The sequence below is a fragment of the Typopeltis vanoorti genome, chromosome 3, assembly GCF_054136105.1.
Source record: "Typopeltis vanoorti isolate ZY-2024b chromosome 3, IOZ_Tvanoo_1.0, whole genome shotgun sequence".
Taxonomy (NCBI): Eukaryota; Metazoa; Arthropoda; class Arachnida; order Uropygi; family Thelyphonidae; genus Typopeltis; species Typopeltis vanoorti.
This window is the reverse complement of record NC_143551.1, coordinates 64,673,343-64,689,784: the sequence shown is the minus strand read 5'-3', so window position 1 is coordinate 64,689,784 and position 16,442 is coordinate 64,673,343. Positions and strand designations below refer to the sequence as shown.

The following is a 16,442-nucleotide window of genomic DNA, read 5'->3' as shown; positions in this document are numbered from 1 at the left end:
ATACTTGGTTTTAATCCTTTATCCAAGTGTAAGCAAACAAAGTTTGTGCCTGAAGTATTTTTAGGACTGGGACAACTCATGTAAAGATGGTATGACTTCACATAATAAAGGATTAAAACCAAGTATATAATTTCTTGGTATCTTTAATTTATAATCTTATATTAACAACAATAAACCTGAAAAATCTGGCCTTGCTCAGCATGGAGTGGACACCGACCACGATATCCTGTGGTTCATTACTCTCCTTTTACATCGGTGCAAGTTTAGTAGGTTTGAGCAGTTATTTAAAGAGAATTTGGTCTCTCTTCTCATTTAGATTTTTTCTCTCCTTAAAGACTCTCTTTTAAAATAACTTTAAAGAGAGACCAAATTTAAATCAGAATGACTGTCTCTCTCTCTCTCTCTCTTTCTCTCTATCGCCAAGATTGATTTGGGAAAGTCTCTCATAAATGGGCAAGCAGTAATCCCCCATTTTAATTATTATTATTTTTTATTTTTTCAAATTTAATTTAATACAGTGCTACATCATTTCATTATTGTAATCTTATTTTATTTTAACCATCCTCTGGGTGACACCCAGTATGTGGCCGAGCTTTGTAAATAGGATTAATATTCTTTGTTCTAGCTTCACATTAATGCATCAGCATGATTATGCTGATGCATTAATGATGACCACTTAGTTTCTGGTTGAAATATTTGCTGTAATAAAATTACTATTTTCTTGTGAATATGTGTTAAATAAATGTATAATGGCACAAGTTCCATTAAAAATTCTTCTTGATATTTAATTTCTATGTTCTTACCAAAGTCTTCCCTTGATGTCTGTTTACCTAGTTTTACACAGTGCTTTGCTTTCTTACATTTTATCTGCATTTTCTTAAAGCATAAGCAAACTTACTAGCTAGGAACTTTTGATATACTTTCTTCTTTTCTTTGACTACATCTTTAACTTCCTGAGTCCACCATGGAGTTCTGATTTTTCTGTATACTGTTTGTATATTTTAATCTACATTTCACATCCGATAGCTACTCACTTTGATTCAGTTTAAACTTTCTTACATGCTCTTCAATTTTATTCTGCTCAAGAGTAAATGGTGATCACTTCCAATTTCAGTCTCTGTATACTCTTGTGACCTGAACTAGTGGGAAAACATCACTATCAACAATGACATAGTGGCTGGTAATCATATCCTACTCTCTCTCTCTCTCTCTCTGCTGAGTGATCTCCAACAAGGACCACTTTTCCTTGGCATTGTGTCAACTGCCTTCTCTAATGCCTCAAAAAATTCCTCCACTTCTTCCTTAATAAAACCTTCTGTGGACCATAGGCACAAATAAATCTCATTGTCCAGCTCCCCCCATTCTGATATTGTCCACATCAGTCTACCTGATATTGCCTGCCATTCAAGATTATCCTCATATTTAGTGTTGTATACTATAGCTATTCCTTCTTTTTCTCTGATTGTTATTGCCCAAGTACAACATTTTGTTGCTTATAAAAATCTCATTTGTTTTTGTCTTCTTTGTTTCAGTAACTCATATTATGTCAATCTGGTATTTATCCAGTTCTTCTGCTAGTTCCATTTCTTTTCTATTGATGCTTCTTATGTTGAGGTGCCAAACTTGGAACTCTGCTGATGGTGAGTTGGGATTTGTTCTGGGATTTATTCCAGTAGCTGACTTTTCACTCTTTGCTCTGGCATTTTGATGAAGAGAACTGGTGGGGCCTTGATTAATTGAGTGACACCCTAGCCAGTATGAAATGCTTTCATGTTTGTGCCACCATTTTTCATATGGTTTAAGCCAATAATAATATGATTTGGTTGGCGAAATCCCAAATTGCTAGCCTCCCCTCGTTCGTTCATTATCCAAGTAGATACCTAACAGATGCACCACGAGAAGGTGAGAATTAGACATTAGGTAGCCCTAGTTGGTTCTCCTTTTTCCTTAAAAAGTTATGTGAGGTCTCCTAGTTATCCATCTTTGTAGGGAGGAGGGAATTTAAATTTGTATTTTTCAAGCTTCCACTTTGCTCATCAGTGGCACCAGAAACTTGGCCACTGAAGCTGCAAAATTGAGCTCTATCAAATAGTAATCCATGGTAAAGAATACTCAAAGAATCAAGAGTGGCAACTAATTTTGAAGCTCTGACAAGTAACTCCTACTCTTATTTTTATACAAGAATCATTAGGGAAAAAATTCAGCCTACTATGGCTAGTTGGAATATAAATACCATTGGTCTATCACTTTCATTCAGAGTTATTCAACAGAATATGGCTTGCTAAATTTGATGAATTCAGTGCAGTTAGCAGAAAAGCAACAAGTGCAGCCTTTTGAACAGTAAAAAATGTCCCCAAAAAAGCATTATTTTTCTTTCTTTTTTATTTTATTTTTTTCTTCATCTCTTCTACAGATTACCTTGGTTGCTTCACTCATTCACTTGATTTCAACCAATTTGTAATGTTTTAATTTTTTATTCTCATGGAAAGGCTTAGACGTTGGTTATGCATTTTTTACTAAATAATTTAAGGAAATTACAACGTCAACTAGGATATACATTAAAATAGATTTTAATATACTTCAATATTTCGGCAACGTCATGTTGCTATTTTCAAGAAACTTAAGAACAAGACACATGCACGCAGGCACAACAAACAGTAAGTGGGGAAGAAGCAGAAAGCTATTATTTCTCCTAAAGTCCTGATGGTGCCCCCTAGCGGGCAATGTTGGTATTCTTGGGCGATTGGGCTGAAGGTCTTCTGATGTAGGTTTCCCAAATTTGAGGCAGTCTCATGCAGCCAAATTTGTTGAGGTTTGGATTGTTTTTTAGGGCTGAAGCTGATTTCATATTTGTATTTACTACACCATAGTAAATACAAATATGAAAGGCTTTTCATGGAATCAGCTTCAGCCCTAAGAAATTTGAGACAGTCTCATGCAGCCAAATTTGTTGAGGTTTGGATTGTTTCTTAAGGCTGAAGCTGATTCCATGAAAAGCCTTTCATATTTGTATTTACTACGGTGTAGTAAATACAAATATGAAATCAGCTTCAGCCCTAAGAAACAATCCAAACCTCAACAAATTTGGCTGCATGAGACTGCCTCAAATTTGGGAAACCTACATCAGAAGACTTTTAGCCCAATCGCCCAAGAATACCAACATTGCCTGCTAGGGGGCACCATCAGGACTTTAGGAGAAATAATAGCTTCGTGCTTCTTCCTCACTTACTGTTTGTTGCCTGCGTGCACATGTCTTGTTCTTAAGTGTCTTGAAAATGGCAACGTAATGTTGCCGAAATATTGACATTTGCCGAATTTTAATATATTTAATATTGAATATATTAAAATCTATTTTAATGTATATCCTAGTTGATGTAATTTCCTTAAATTATTTAGTAAAAAATTTAATTTTTTATGTTGCTGAAGTTCCTTAAAAAATTCACCTTAATTTGACTCAAGTGAAAGGGAGTTTTGCAGACAGTGGCAGGAGTCCATTTCTCCATTACCCTACAAGATTCATCATTTCACCTGTTTTTGATCAAATTTCAGTTAAATTTGTTTCTCAAGGTCATTTGGAAATTCAGTGTAATCGGACTGAAACAAAAAGGTATTGTTGCGTGTGTGTGTGTGCGGGGGTACTTATTTTTGAAACACCTGTGTACGTGCTACATCATTCAACCACTTTTGACAAAATGTGTAATATAGTTCAATCGAATTATTCCAGTTTTGTGACCACATGTTTATTAAAAAAACTATTTTTTAAAACTAAACAAGTTCTAAAAAACAAACCTGACAAGTTTCTTTAGTTGTTAGACTAACATCTTCAGTGGTAAAGAGAACTAAAAGTTTAAAGTACAAACTACAAGAAATTACAAAAATTAGTTCATTTGTTGATATTATGAACAAGAAAGTTCATTAAAAAAACAAATAGCAGATCTATACAACCGTCAATGCGTGTTAGCTGGAAACAATGCTATTTGATGTCACATTCTGTGGTTCACTGAGGTCTGAACCTGGTAAATTTTTAATAAATGCTGACCAAACTTGATTTAAAATCAAACCCTGATTTTTGTTGCATTGAGTATGAATTTTAATCATATTTGTTGTCTCTTTGAATTTTCATGTGAAACAGTTTTTATCAATGTGGGACATGTTTGTTCTGTCCCAGAGTACATCATGACCAGTAGAAGCTGTGTGAAATGCCAATTCAGACTTATGTCCTTTTGATGTTCGCTCATGCAGATTTCTCCTGATATCCCCATCTGGCCTACGTAGCAAATGCCACAGGAACAGTGTATATTATAAACCCCTGGTTTTTTCATTGAGTGATGTGGAGGTTTCAGAGGATGTAGAGATTTTGATATTTTTTCAAGTGGCAGGAAAGTCACTTTTATGTTATACTTGTAGAGACGTTTGGCTAATTTATCTCTTACATTCTTGATATAAGGAAGGGTGACTGCGTTCTTGAAGTCTTGTTTATTTAAGTTTCTTGTAGGTATTGTATTGAGAATTTTCTTAATTGTCTTAGTTTTGAAACCATTCAGTTGTAGGATCTGTGTTAAGTATTGTATTTCTTCTTTCTGCTTTTCTTCTGTACTGGGGATGCTGTATGCTTTATCCCTTAAGATTTTTATTAGGCCTATTTTTAGGGGTGCTGGTGTGAGGTAGCATGAAGGAATCTTGTTGATCCTTATGTTGGTGAAGATATCCTTACAACTTCTCATGGAGGGTGAGATTGTGAAGAGGGAGAAGAAAGGTATTTGCTGCATTTATTTTTATGGATTACATTGTTCAACTGATTTTGATTCCAATTGGGGCGTCGGTTCAATGCAGCAAAATGTAAAGTCTTGAGGTTTGGGATCCATTGATGGGAGGATGCATACTTGATTGGAAGAGCTGTACTGGAGGAGGTAGGGGAGACAAGAGATCTGGGAATGATGATTGATAGAAAACTGAAATTCAGGGAGCATATTGCAAAGGTGGTGAGGATAACTCAGAGAATTGCTGCAATACCGAGAAGGACGCTGACCTGCAAAGATAAAAGAGTTATCATTCTGTTGTATAACACTCTGATCAGACCACACTTAGACTATTGTTCTCAGATTTGGTCCCCAGGATTTGAAGGGGATAAACTGACTGTGGAAAGGGTACGAGGCAGATAACAAAGATGGTTTCAGGACTGTACAATATGAGTTATGAGGATCGACTGAGGGAATGTGGACTGCGGAGTTTGGTGGATAGAAGAAGGAGAGGTGATATGATCGAGACTTTTAAACTGTTGAGAGGCAGTTACAGGGTAGACATTGGAGAGTTCTTTCACTTGGCGGAATGGCGGGAAGGCGATGACAAGGGTCCATCCCTAGAAGTTACGAAAGGAGGCTGTGCACAAGAGGGTGAGGAGTGGTTTCTTTACGTGGAGGGTGGTTGAACCTTGGAATGCATTGCCTGAGAGAGTGGTTGGGACAGGAACAATCAATAGATTCAAGGAGTGGTATGATAAACTTTGTGTTTCCTAAAAACGACCTCCCACGATGAGTCTTTTGACTCCATGGAGACCTGGATAATAATAATAATAATTATTTTTACCATGTGCTGAACTCACTTCTGGTACTTGAATTGGGATGTGTGTGTTTTGGGGGGTGAATCCTTTTCATCAAGTGAGGCATAAGTTCCAATAATTAAAAATTCCTGTCCATGTACTTCAAGAATGACTTTTATAAATCTTTCATTTACTTCTCCACCACTGTTTACTTGATTCTTCCATTTGCTTTTATGAGGATAGATACTCCAGTTTTAGCCCTTCTTCTTTAATCCACTTTACTCCATATGTGTAGATATTTACCCTTTATTTCAAATCCCCTTACCTTTCTTCTTTGTTTCTGTTAGGACCAAAATATCTACTTTTCATTATTCTACTTCCAGAATTATCTCATGATATTTAATATTTAGACTTTGTACATTCCATGTCCCAAAAAAGTCCCATGGTATTTTCATTTTCATCTATATCTTAAAAAAAAAATTGAGTTCAGAACAATATTATTTTTACCCAGACAGGGAGCTGGTCTGTCATGGAACCTTTCAACCTGTTAGACCAGTGTTTGATTTCTTAGTTATGCCATATTTCATACCTGCTGATGAAATACATAGAAATTAAATAATTAATTGTGGATATGAAACTTGGAAAATTGAGAAAAAAATTACATTTTTTAATTTTCGTAAATTACATAATTTCTTAATTTTTATTGTTATTGTTTTATTGTTGAACATATTACCATCAGTCATTTCATAGGCTGATAAACACACTAATATATAAGTAGTTAATATGTTTGCTTAAGCATTCACTAATTGCATGCGATAAAAAGTAACCATGACATTAATAAAAGCTATTAAATTGATCACATCTGGTGTTGAACACATGACTGTATATCAGAAATAATTGGTACTCCATAGACTGACTGATAAGATATTTGTCTGTCAGATGACTTAGCACGAAAATTTTCAAACCCTGACTTTATATAAATGCCTTCTTTGACAAAATATATGTTTGGTAGTAATATACAATTTATTATATATATTATATTATATATATATTCATTTTTAATATAAACTGACTAAAAACCCGAGAATTATAACAAATTGAGATTTATTTGAAAACGCAACATGTTTCGTTGAGATTGACTTCATCAGGCGTTAAGAACATAGAAAGATATTAAAAGACACTGAAAAAACATTGAGACACTCTAAAGCTATACAATTATAAAGTTATAATATTCGACTGTAAATTACAGTTATTACCAACTTGAGCTATAGTCCATGTTAAAGTTCTATTGTTGTACACTTGTGCGTGTGTGGAACCACGCGATCTCCAGTATCTGATAGTAGAGCTGAAAGAGTCAGGCAAATTATAGCTGAGATTATTGTTCATATGAAGAGGGTCCAAGGTGATTTCTTTTGACTCTACAATGCGGCATTCTACCTCATCATGGCAAATGTGTAAGTTTGAAGTTGTCCAATTTACTTCATGTTGGCGGCTTTTGTCGTTCGTGTTTATTGAAAACAGGACATGGCCTGATAGGGCAGTTGCTCTGGTTCTCTTATAAGCAATGTCTCTCTCTGGTGTTTCTCGAGACGTAGGAGGATAGATTTCTCCATTTGGCCATAGTAAGGTTTTCTGCACTCACATGTGACTTTGTATACACCTGGAAATTGTAGAAGGTTGTGAGATTGTTCATAGTTGCTGAAACTTGATCTTATTTATGGAAGAGTCGAGAAGCACGTTTGTATGTTGAATTTCTTTAAGATTTTACTCAGTTTTTTGGATAGTGTGCTGATATATGGCAAGAAGATATAACCTTTGGAGTCGTTCTGTATCTCTATGTTGCTACGTTGACGGTGGGATAATTGCTTGTTGATACTTTTTAAAGAGTAGTTCTTTTTTTAGTTCTTCTTCATCTGACAGTACAGACCTTGCACAATTCGCAAGAGTTGATATAATACCCAACTTTTGCGCTGGATGGTGATGTGAGGACGCATGCAAATATCTGTCCGTGTGTGTTGGTTTTCTAAATATAGTGACTTTTATTGATTCAGGTGTCTAAAGGTTATATCTCCTTGCCATATATATCAGCACACTATCCAAAAAACTGAGTAGAATCTTAAAGAAATTCAACATACAAACGTGCTTCTCGATCCTTCCAAAAATAAGATCAAGTTTCAGCAACTATAAACAATCTCACAACCTTCTACAATTTCCAGGTGTATACAAAGTCACGTGTGTGCGGAAAACCTTACTATAGCCAAATGGAGAAATATCTATCCTCCTACGTCTCGAGGAACACCAGAGAGACATTGCTTATAAGAGAACCAGAGCAACTTCCCTATCAGGCCATGTCCTGTTTTCAATAAACACAAACAACAAAAGCCGCCAACATGAAGTAAATTGGACAACAACTTCAAACCTACACATTTGCCATGATGAGGTAGAACGCCACATTGTAGAGTCAAAAGAAATCACCTTGGACCCTCTTCATATGAACAATAATCTCAGCTATAATTTGCCTGACTCTTTCAGCTCTACTATCAGATACTGGAGATCACGTGGTTCCACACACGCACAAGTGTACAACAATAGAACTTTAACACGGACTATAGCTCAAGTCGATAATAACTGTAATTTACAGTTGAATATTATAACTTTATAATTGTATAGCTTTAGAGTGTCTCAATGTTTTTTTCAGTGTCTTTTAATATCTTTCTATGTTCTTAACGCCTGATGAAGTCAATCTCGACAAAACATGTTGCGTTTTCAAATAAATCTCAATTTGTTATAATTCTCGGGTTTTTAGTCAGTTTATATTAAAAATGAACATATCCCAACTCCGAGTTAATAGTATTAGTCATATCTTATATGCATTTTTTCCCCCAAGTTCATTTGACGGATCCTCAAAGACTGGACATTGTGCTTTCTACTGATCAGCATTTATATTTAAAAGCTGCTACTTCTAAAGAATGTCAGCGATGGTTACTTGCTCTTGGTAGTGCTAAAGCAGCACTTAACTCAAAAAGTAAAGACTCCTTAGGTTTGTATAGAAATGGTTTCTTTTGTAAAATTGCTGCTTTATTATATATTGTATATTGTTTTTTATATTTATTTTTCTCATATTAATCCCACATGAGAGGTTGCAGTCCTGTCCATGTCTTGTATATACACTCAGTTATTAGGTATATCCTTCCCATAATCCATGCCTTAATATAATATTTAAATAACAGCTTTTACGCATGTAAGATGACACTAATATAATTTATTTCTCCTATATATTTTGCTCAATATGCCATGAGCTTCTTTCAGGGAAAATGCAGAACTGATAACATTTAAATTCTGAATACAAGAACGAGTCATACAGCATGCATATATCACATGTCTTGGTCACAGTTGTACTGTAGAAGGAAACACTATTAACATTCACAGATATGGGAGTATATGTAAATTAATTAATTTAAAAAAATTTTATAAACTGTTAACAGCAGTCACTTTTCAATTAGAGATAGGCATATAGTCTGTTTAATAGATTAGGATGTTGGTGTAGGGCTTCACACAATTCAAAAAAAAAAGACTATCAAATTTGAAGCTACTGTAGTGTAACATCTTAGTACAGTTCCAGTGAACTCTGTGTCTAGTGGCAGTGGCATGAGAAGCAAGGCTTGAACCTTCAGATTCCAAAAATCTTATATAATCTTGATGTTCTTTGATTCTAATAGTGGCAGAATGGCCTATGTGTCCAGAGTAGCCAAGATGACAAGAACAAGGTATTTGGTAAACACTAGGCAAGGATTGAGGTGATAATTTATCTTCGATCAGTTGTAAGAAAGATGACAACTTCCAAGTTGGTTTGAAGTATACGAGGGAGTTCTGGAAAGTTCTGATAAACACCTAGAATAAGAATGTTTTTTCATATAAAAAATATGTTTTCAGAAAATATCTTTTCTTTTAGGATATATAAGATATATATATATATATATATATAAAAGAAGACATAAAATTAATTAATTTTGTTTTAGGTGTTTATCAGAACTTTCCAAACCTCCTCTCATACAAATTATAACTTCAAAGGGTGTCCTTGCTACTTGTTCAGATAGTCCTTTAAAGTAGGGTATGCAAATCCTTTTAACATTAGATTGCAATCCGGAAGAGGAATGATAATTATCAGATATTTTCTGTATCAAATTTTCACTGTATTCATTAACTAATAGAGCGTTTCATTGTATTTAATTCTTCTAATAGAAGATACTCAGAAGAACAAATTGTACATTATTGATGTACAAGGATTTTGATAATACCTATTTTTCGTGAAGGATAATGATGTGAAGATGCTTGGATATATCTCCATGTTAAGGATAGCTTCCTGTAAACAGAAAGTTCAATATTACCAGCAGAGTATAATGTATTCAAGTATCCAAAAAGGGGAGACTGTTGTTAGATTTACATTCAAATAGTGAACTTGATGTGAGTATTTAAGGAGTTAATTTTATCCAGAAATTTAAGTAGTTCTGTTTCAGGATGAGACTAGAGATTGCAAAGATTCTTCTTCTTCTTTTTCTCTTGTGCCGTATTCCATCTATTTGGGGTCCACCTTTTTTACATCATGCAACCATACACGCACAGTCATAACCGACTTGTCGCAGAGCCTGACATTGTGTGTGTGTGTGTGGGGGGGTATTTTTGTCTGTAGAAGGGTGTGTATTCACGGGGCCAACTGGCCCCGTGAATACACAGTTTGCCTGTTCTGAGTGACGAAATACTGAGTTTCTGAGAGAAAAACTGTTAGCCAGTCTCATCCACCTCTGTATAAGACTGGCTAACTCACCTTTAGTCAAAAAAGACCAGATAAAAGTTCCTCACATCATGGACGGGAATCGAACCCAGGTCTTTCCAACCAAAGGGCTTCATCTATATTGACTGAGCTACGGAGGCTCTACCAAATTGCAAAAATATCGTCCACAAATGTAGCCAAATGTATGGTCAAGGAGAAACGGTGTTAGAAATCTGATTCTCTAAATGCTCATACACATGCTATATGACTTATTCTTGTATTCAGAATTTAAATGTTGTTACCAATTCTTCTGCTTCTCCCTGAAAGAAGCTCATGACATTGAGTGAAATATATAGGAGTAATAAATTATATTTAGTTTTCTCTTATGTGAAGCCATTATTTAAAGATTATATTATTTATATAAATTATAAATGAAACTTCTAATAATCCATGCCAGCCATCATTGTCAGGTACAGTGTCATGTATTAATTCCAGGCTATGTTGTTATTATTTTATCATTGTTATACAGGTTATTCATACAATGACTGTCATACCTCTCCTTAAATTCATTCACTGACAGAGCACTCCCAGCCACTTCTGGCAATCCATTCCAACCATTCACCACAAAGAAAAAATCTAGTCCTTAGCAGCCTTGCCAACAACAGACACAGAGATATCTTCTTCACAGATGAGAAGATTTTCACCATTGAAGAGTTTTTTAACCATCAAAACAATTGAGTATATGCCATGGATAGTCCCACACCACATGCCATATCATTCATGATTCAGAGAGGCCATCGCCGTGTCTGTGATAGTTTAGTGTGGCGGGTGGACATAAATGCAACTCGAATACCTTCCCTTAGGGTTAAAACCTCTGCCAAAGTGTATCAAGACACTGTGCTGGAACCTGTAGTATGGTCCCTGAACAACATATTCTTTTACGGTAGACAGTGGACCTTCCAAAAGGATGCAGCCCCTGTACACTAGGTGAAGACCACACAACTGTGGCTAAGAGGTTGGGTGAATGTGCCTGACCTCACATCGCCGTCTGATTGCCTATCTGGGAATCCCGATCTGAATCCTCATCATCATCAAATTTCTGATATGTACTCCTCAAGGGGTGTACAGGATATGATAGTACTACATGAAAAACTTACATCATTACTAACTTCCTATCTGCAATTTTCCTTCAAATCAATCTGTTACCTGTCACTACTCCAACATTATCAAATCTTATATTTCTGTCTACTAAGGCACTTTTTATTGTATCAATCCATCTATATCTTGGTCTTCCTCTGGGTCTTTTTCCTGCCAACCTGGCAGAGAACACTTGTTTTTCTAATCTTTCCTCTCTTTAAGTGACCATACCACCTGAGATTAGCTCTCTGCTAACACATTCCTGAATGCTAACAATGCCAAGTTATTTCCTAGTATCCTCATTTTTATATATATTGCTATTGATGCCAACTGTTCATCCTCCCTAATCTTTCTCAGAACTCTTGTATCTGTGGTCTCTGGTCTTTGGTCAAGTGTTTTATTTCTAACCCAGCGCTCAGATCCATAAGTTAAAATTGGTTTGAACACTGTCTTGTATACAGCTAATTTAGTGTTTTGACTAATTTCTCTCTTATTCCATATAAATTATTCAATTGACTACCTATCATACCAGCTTTGTTGATTCTGTTGTCTATTTCCATATTTAATTTACTTTCTTCACAAAAAATTGTGCCTAAGAAGCTGAAATGTTTTACTTGTTCTATACATTATCCATTCACAATGCAGTTGATATTTTCAATGTTTCTGACAATTTTCATCATCTTTGTCTCATTATTGCTGACCTTCATATCTATATCTATTACAACAGTTATTCAATTTAATCAGCTAATCTTGCAGATTTGTAGCAGATTTATTTAGAAGTATAACATCATCCGTATAAAGTAAAGAGCTAACATTAACAATCAGGTTTAATGCCACTTTCCTTCATAATGTGATCCATATAGATAATGAATAGCAGAGGAGATAATGCACATCCTTGCCTGACACCAAATTTAACATTAAACCATCTTTCTGTACTTCCTTCATTTCTAACTGCTGACTTACAACTCAAATGAAGACTAAGTATTGCCTGAAATAATGCCTCATTGACACCATACAACTGTACTGTTTTGAATAACTTTTCTGTTGGCACCTTGTCATATGCGTTTTTCAGATTTACAAAACTTAAATACAGATCGTTTCTTATATTCCCATGAAAGCATGGGATTGAGAAAACTCAATCCCATGCAGTATTCTGTCAAATGCCTTTGCAAAGTCCAGCAGTATCATGGTGTAGCGATTTCCTTTATTCAGTTTTGTTGGTGTCACATTATTATAAAATGTAAATAAATTACCGAGACAGGACTTAACCTTTTACAGAGCCATGTAATGAATAACTTCTTCCCCCCCCCCCCATAATTTGAGATTCAGTGAATATGGTTCAAAATCTTTCTCTTCCCATTATTCAAGTTGTAATAACAGGATTTAGGCTAGATTAGGTACGTCACCTTTTTCATCTATTTCCCTAGTTTTGCATCAACAAACAACTGAATATTCCCCCTCAAATCTTCTACTATATCATTAATGTACAAATTAAACAGAACCCTGGTGCACTCCACTTGTGACCCTCATTTGCCTTGATTCCACTCCACCACACACACTATCTGTCTATCTATCACCTCCCCCCCCCTCCATAGATGTCAGCCTGAACTCCACATAGTCTGCTCTAAGTTCTGTTGTACTTTTGGTATTTTTTTTTTTTAATCTGAAGGTATCCTGATTTATGCATTCTCACTAATATCACTCATGATCTTAGTGAGATCATGAGTGAGAGTATATCCTGTACTTTATGTGGCCTTTGCTAAATAAGCTGACTACATCAGAACTGGCTACGATGTTGTGTTCTTCATGATGGAAACTGTAGTTAGGAAGTATTCAAAAGTTTTTTTTTTTAATGTATAATGAATAAAGAAGTTAAGGAATTGATTTCTTAATGATTGGTATTAAGGTAGTATTCTCTTTGAATTCTGGAAGATTCATAAAGAAGAGATCTAAATGGTAACATTGTTTATTATTTTAAGAAGATTATTAGTATAATTTTATATTTCTCTCCTTCACACATAAATTAGTACTTCATATCCATGTAGCATTGTTGGATCTCTTATCGGTCTGAGTTGAGAATTACTATAGCATTTCCTAAATTTATTTGCTGGGAAGATAACTGTTTTGAAATTATTCCATAGATTATCCCTCTTGATGTTTTGGCTAGTTTATATGAGGTTTAGTTGTATTTTACATGAGAGCTGATTTTAATACCCAGTATTAGCTTCCTGAACAAGTAGGAGAGTAGCTGTTCATTTTATTTTTGTTAATAGTAAGTATTCATTAGGTATATGTCTCAGATACTACTCATTTTTTATATGCTGTTTTTTTTACCTTTATTTTTTAATCATTTAAAGGAAGAAACTGATAACTTTTAGCATTTATGCTTGATTGGAAAATCATTTTGGAAGATCATTTGTTATTTCAAATACAGTAATCTGCCATTTATCTAACCACCTTGGGAAAGCAGTTTGCCATTTTGATAATTGAAGGGTCAGATAATTGAAATACTACATGTATTAGAAGATGGTTTGCATGTTTCATATTAACTGCAGAGAGTCAGTTAATTGAAGGGTCACTGTTTCGAAAGTGATAAATGATAGATTACTGTATTAACACGTTCGCTGCCAACTACGAGTATACTCGTAGTTCGTATATGAGCTACACAAGCCAGCTACGAATACACTCGTATGACGCTTACCGCCGGCAAAGAGATTACCGTACTGACCTTGAAGAAGTGAAAATGCTTGGCTTGTGGAGGAGCTAGCAGCAAAACTGTGTATACTCATAGATGGTATGTGCTCTGCACAAGCCAACTACGAGTATACTCGTATGACGCTTACCACCTGCAACGAGATTACCATACTGACCTTGAAGAAGTGAAATTGCTCGGCGTACGGGAACAGACTATGCCGAAGTAGCGTGGCAGCGAACGTGTTAAGCAAACTCATTTACATATTAGAGTATATATGTATATACTGCAACCTTAATTTGCTATTGAATTAAAAAATTTAAAAAAAAATTATTTTATAAATTTTCATTCTAATGCTAATTTGTATGATATTATTAGTTAAGAAAATGTAAAGAGCAAAATTAATGGATGTAAAGTTATCTTTTTCATATGTAATACTGATGCCATGATATTCAAAGAAATATGGAGAACTTGACTAACTTACTTCGTATTATGCAGTGTATTATTAAAGAGATGCAAACATTATGAAATATTCTTGAAGGAATTACTGCAATTTAATATTTTGTATTTACCACTTCAACTTGTGCAATCAGACAAAGAGAACCATTGTGCATTACTACCAAAGGAATTGGCTTTTGACATACACTGTGCAAAATCTTGTAACAAAGCAGTAAGGTTTGAAGCAGCTATTAGTAGATTGAATTTTGAAATAATGATAGAGAAATTACATAGGAAAAAGTCCATTATGGATGAATTAAGTTCTCTGTAAGAACATTTTTTTTTTTGTTTTGGATTAGTTGAAAGAGACTGAATGTTACATGAAATGTAGTTTGTGTTATTGAGTTAGTCTGATTGGAATGCAAGTTAATTTTTCATGAATATGTGTGAGAGTACATATCAGGAGTACATATCAATACTTGAGGTAGAAAAAGCCATCAACAATCTTAAATTTGAAAAGACAGTTGGAGGGTGATATTTGATCAGAAATTCTAAAATATGAGGGTATAAATGTTTTATAGCAAGCATGTTTTTCAACTGCACTACATAAAAGGCTGGCTTACTTCTCCAATCAGCTGACTGTGGGTTTAAATCGTACCAGAGACATGAGCATTTGTTGTCTTTAGGTGGAAGATAAATTTCATTGCACAAGTGGAGCTATTGAGACTAACTTACTTTGCTTATTGGAGGCCAAAGTGGCTTGAAAAAAAGTTGGGTCTTCTCAGGAATGGTTTCATGATGATGTATAAAAATAATAATGAAGGGAAATTAGTCTACCCATGGTACTAGGATACTGTAGGTTTACTGTATTTACTCAAATATAACTTGCATTTTTTTCCTCAAAATTGAAGCTAAAAAATTGTGATGCGAGATATATGCAGGGATCTTCGGAAACTAAAATTTTTAGGAAAAAACTGAAAATGAATATGACTTACCAAGAATCTCCTATTTGCTATCACTTCTTCCAGCCTCAAGCAGTTTCCTTGTGTGCATCATCAACGTCATCTTCTTTCCCATTATTTCAAACAAAAATTACCAGTAATTTTTGTTTGAAATAATGGGATACATAATGAATGATCCTTCACAAATGACTAATGAGAACTGAAAGCAGAGCTTAAAACAGACAGCAATGGTAGGCCAGTAGAGATAGAGCTGCAATGAAGACGTGCATACCAATTTTAACTTATGGATCTGAGAGCTGGGTAAGAAGTAAAACATTTGACCAAAGACTAGAGTCCACTGATATGAGAGTCCCGAGAAAGATTAGGGGCGTGAACAGATGGCATCAATGGCAATATCATATTAAAAACAAAGATATTAGGAAAGAACTTGATGTTGTCAGCACCCAGGAATGCGTTAGCAGAGCTAATCTCAGGTGGTATGGTCACTTAAACAGAATGGGTGACGAAAGATTAGCAAAACAAGCGTTCTCTGCCAGGTTTGCAGCAAAAAGACCCAGAGGAAGACCAGGATATAGGTGGATTGATACAGTAAAAAGTGCCTTAGAAGATAGAAATATAAGATCTGATAATGTTGGAGTCTTGACAGGTAACAGATTGATTTGGAGAAATGTTGTAGATAGGAAGTTAGTAATGTAAGTTTTCATGTAGTACTATCATACCCACACCCACACACCCCCTTGAGGATACATGGCAGGAATTTGATGATGAAGACATGCATGATTGGTGCAGTATTAACAAAAGATCTCGTGACCAAACAACAAAGGCAAGCCAAGCTGACAATTGTTGAGTTGAAATGCTGAATTCCATAATATCTGAAACTGTCATAACAACATTCACTATATA

The 16,442-nt window shown here is 35.0% G+C and overlaps 1 protein-coding gene across 3 annotated transcripts in view; it reads left to right on the top strand.

The window, feature by feature from the left end:
* Positions 1–16,442, top strand: part of LOC150108216 (pleckstrin homology domain-containing family A member 3-like) — a 141,293-nt gene that overhangs the window by 34,114 nt on the left and 90,737 nt on the right. For all 3 annotated transcript variants that reach the window (XM_090415662.1, XM_090415663.1, XM_090415666.1), the window contains exon 4: positions 8,427–8,579. In XM_090415662.1, coding sequence (XP_090271788.1) covers positions 8,427–8,579 — 153 coding nt within the window. The remainder of the gene's footprint in view (positions 1–8,426; positions 8,580–16,442) is intronic.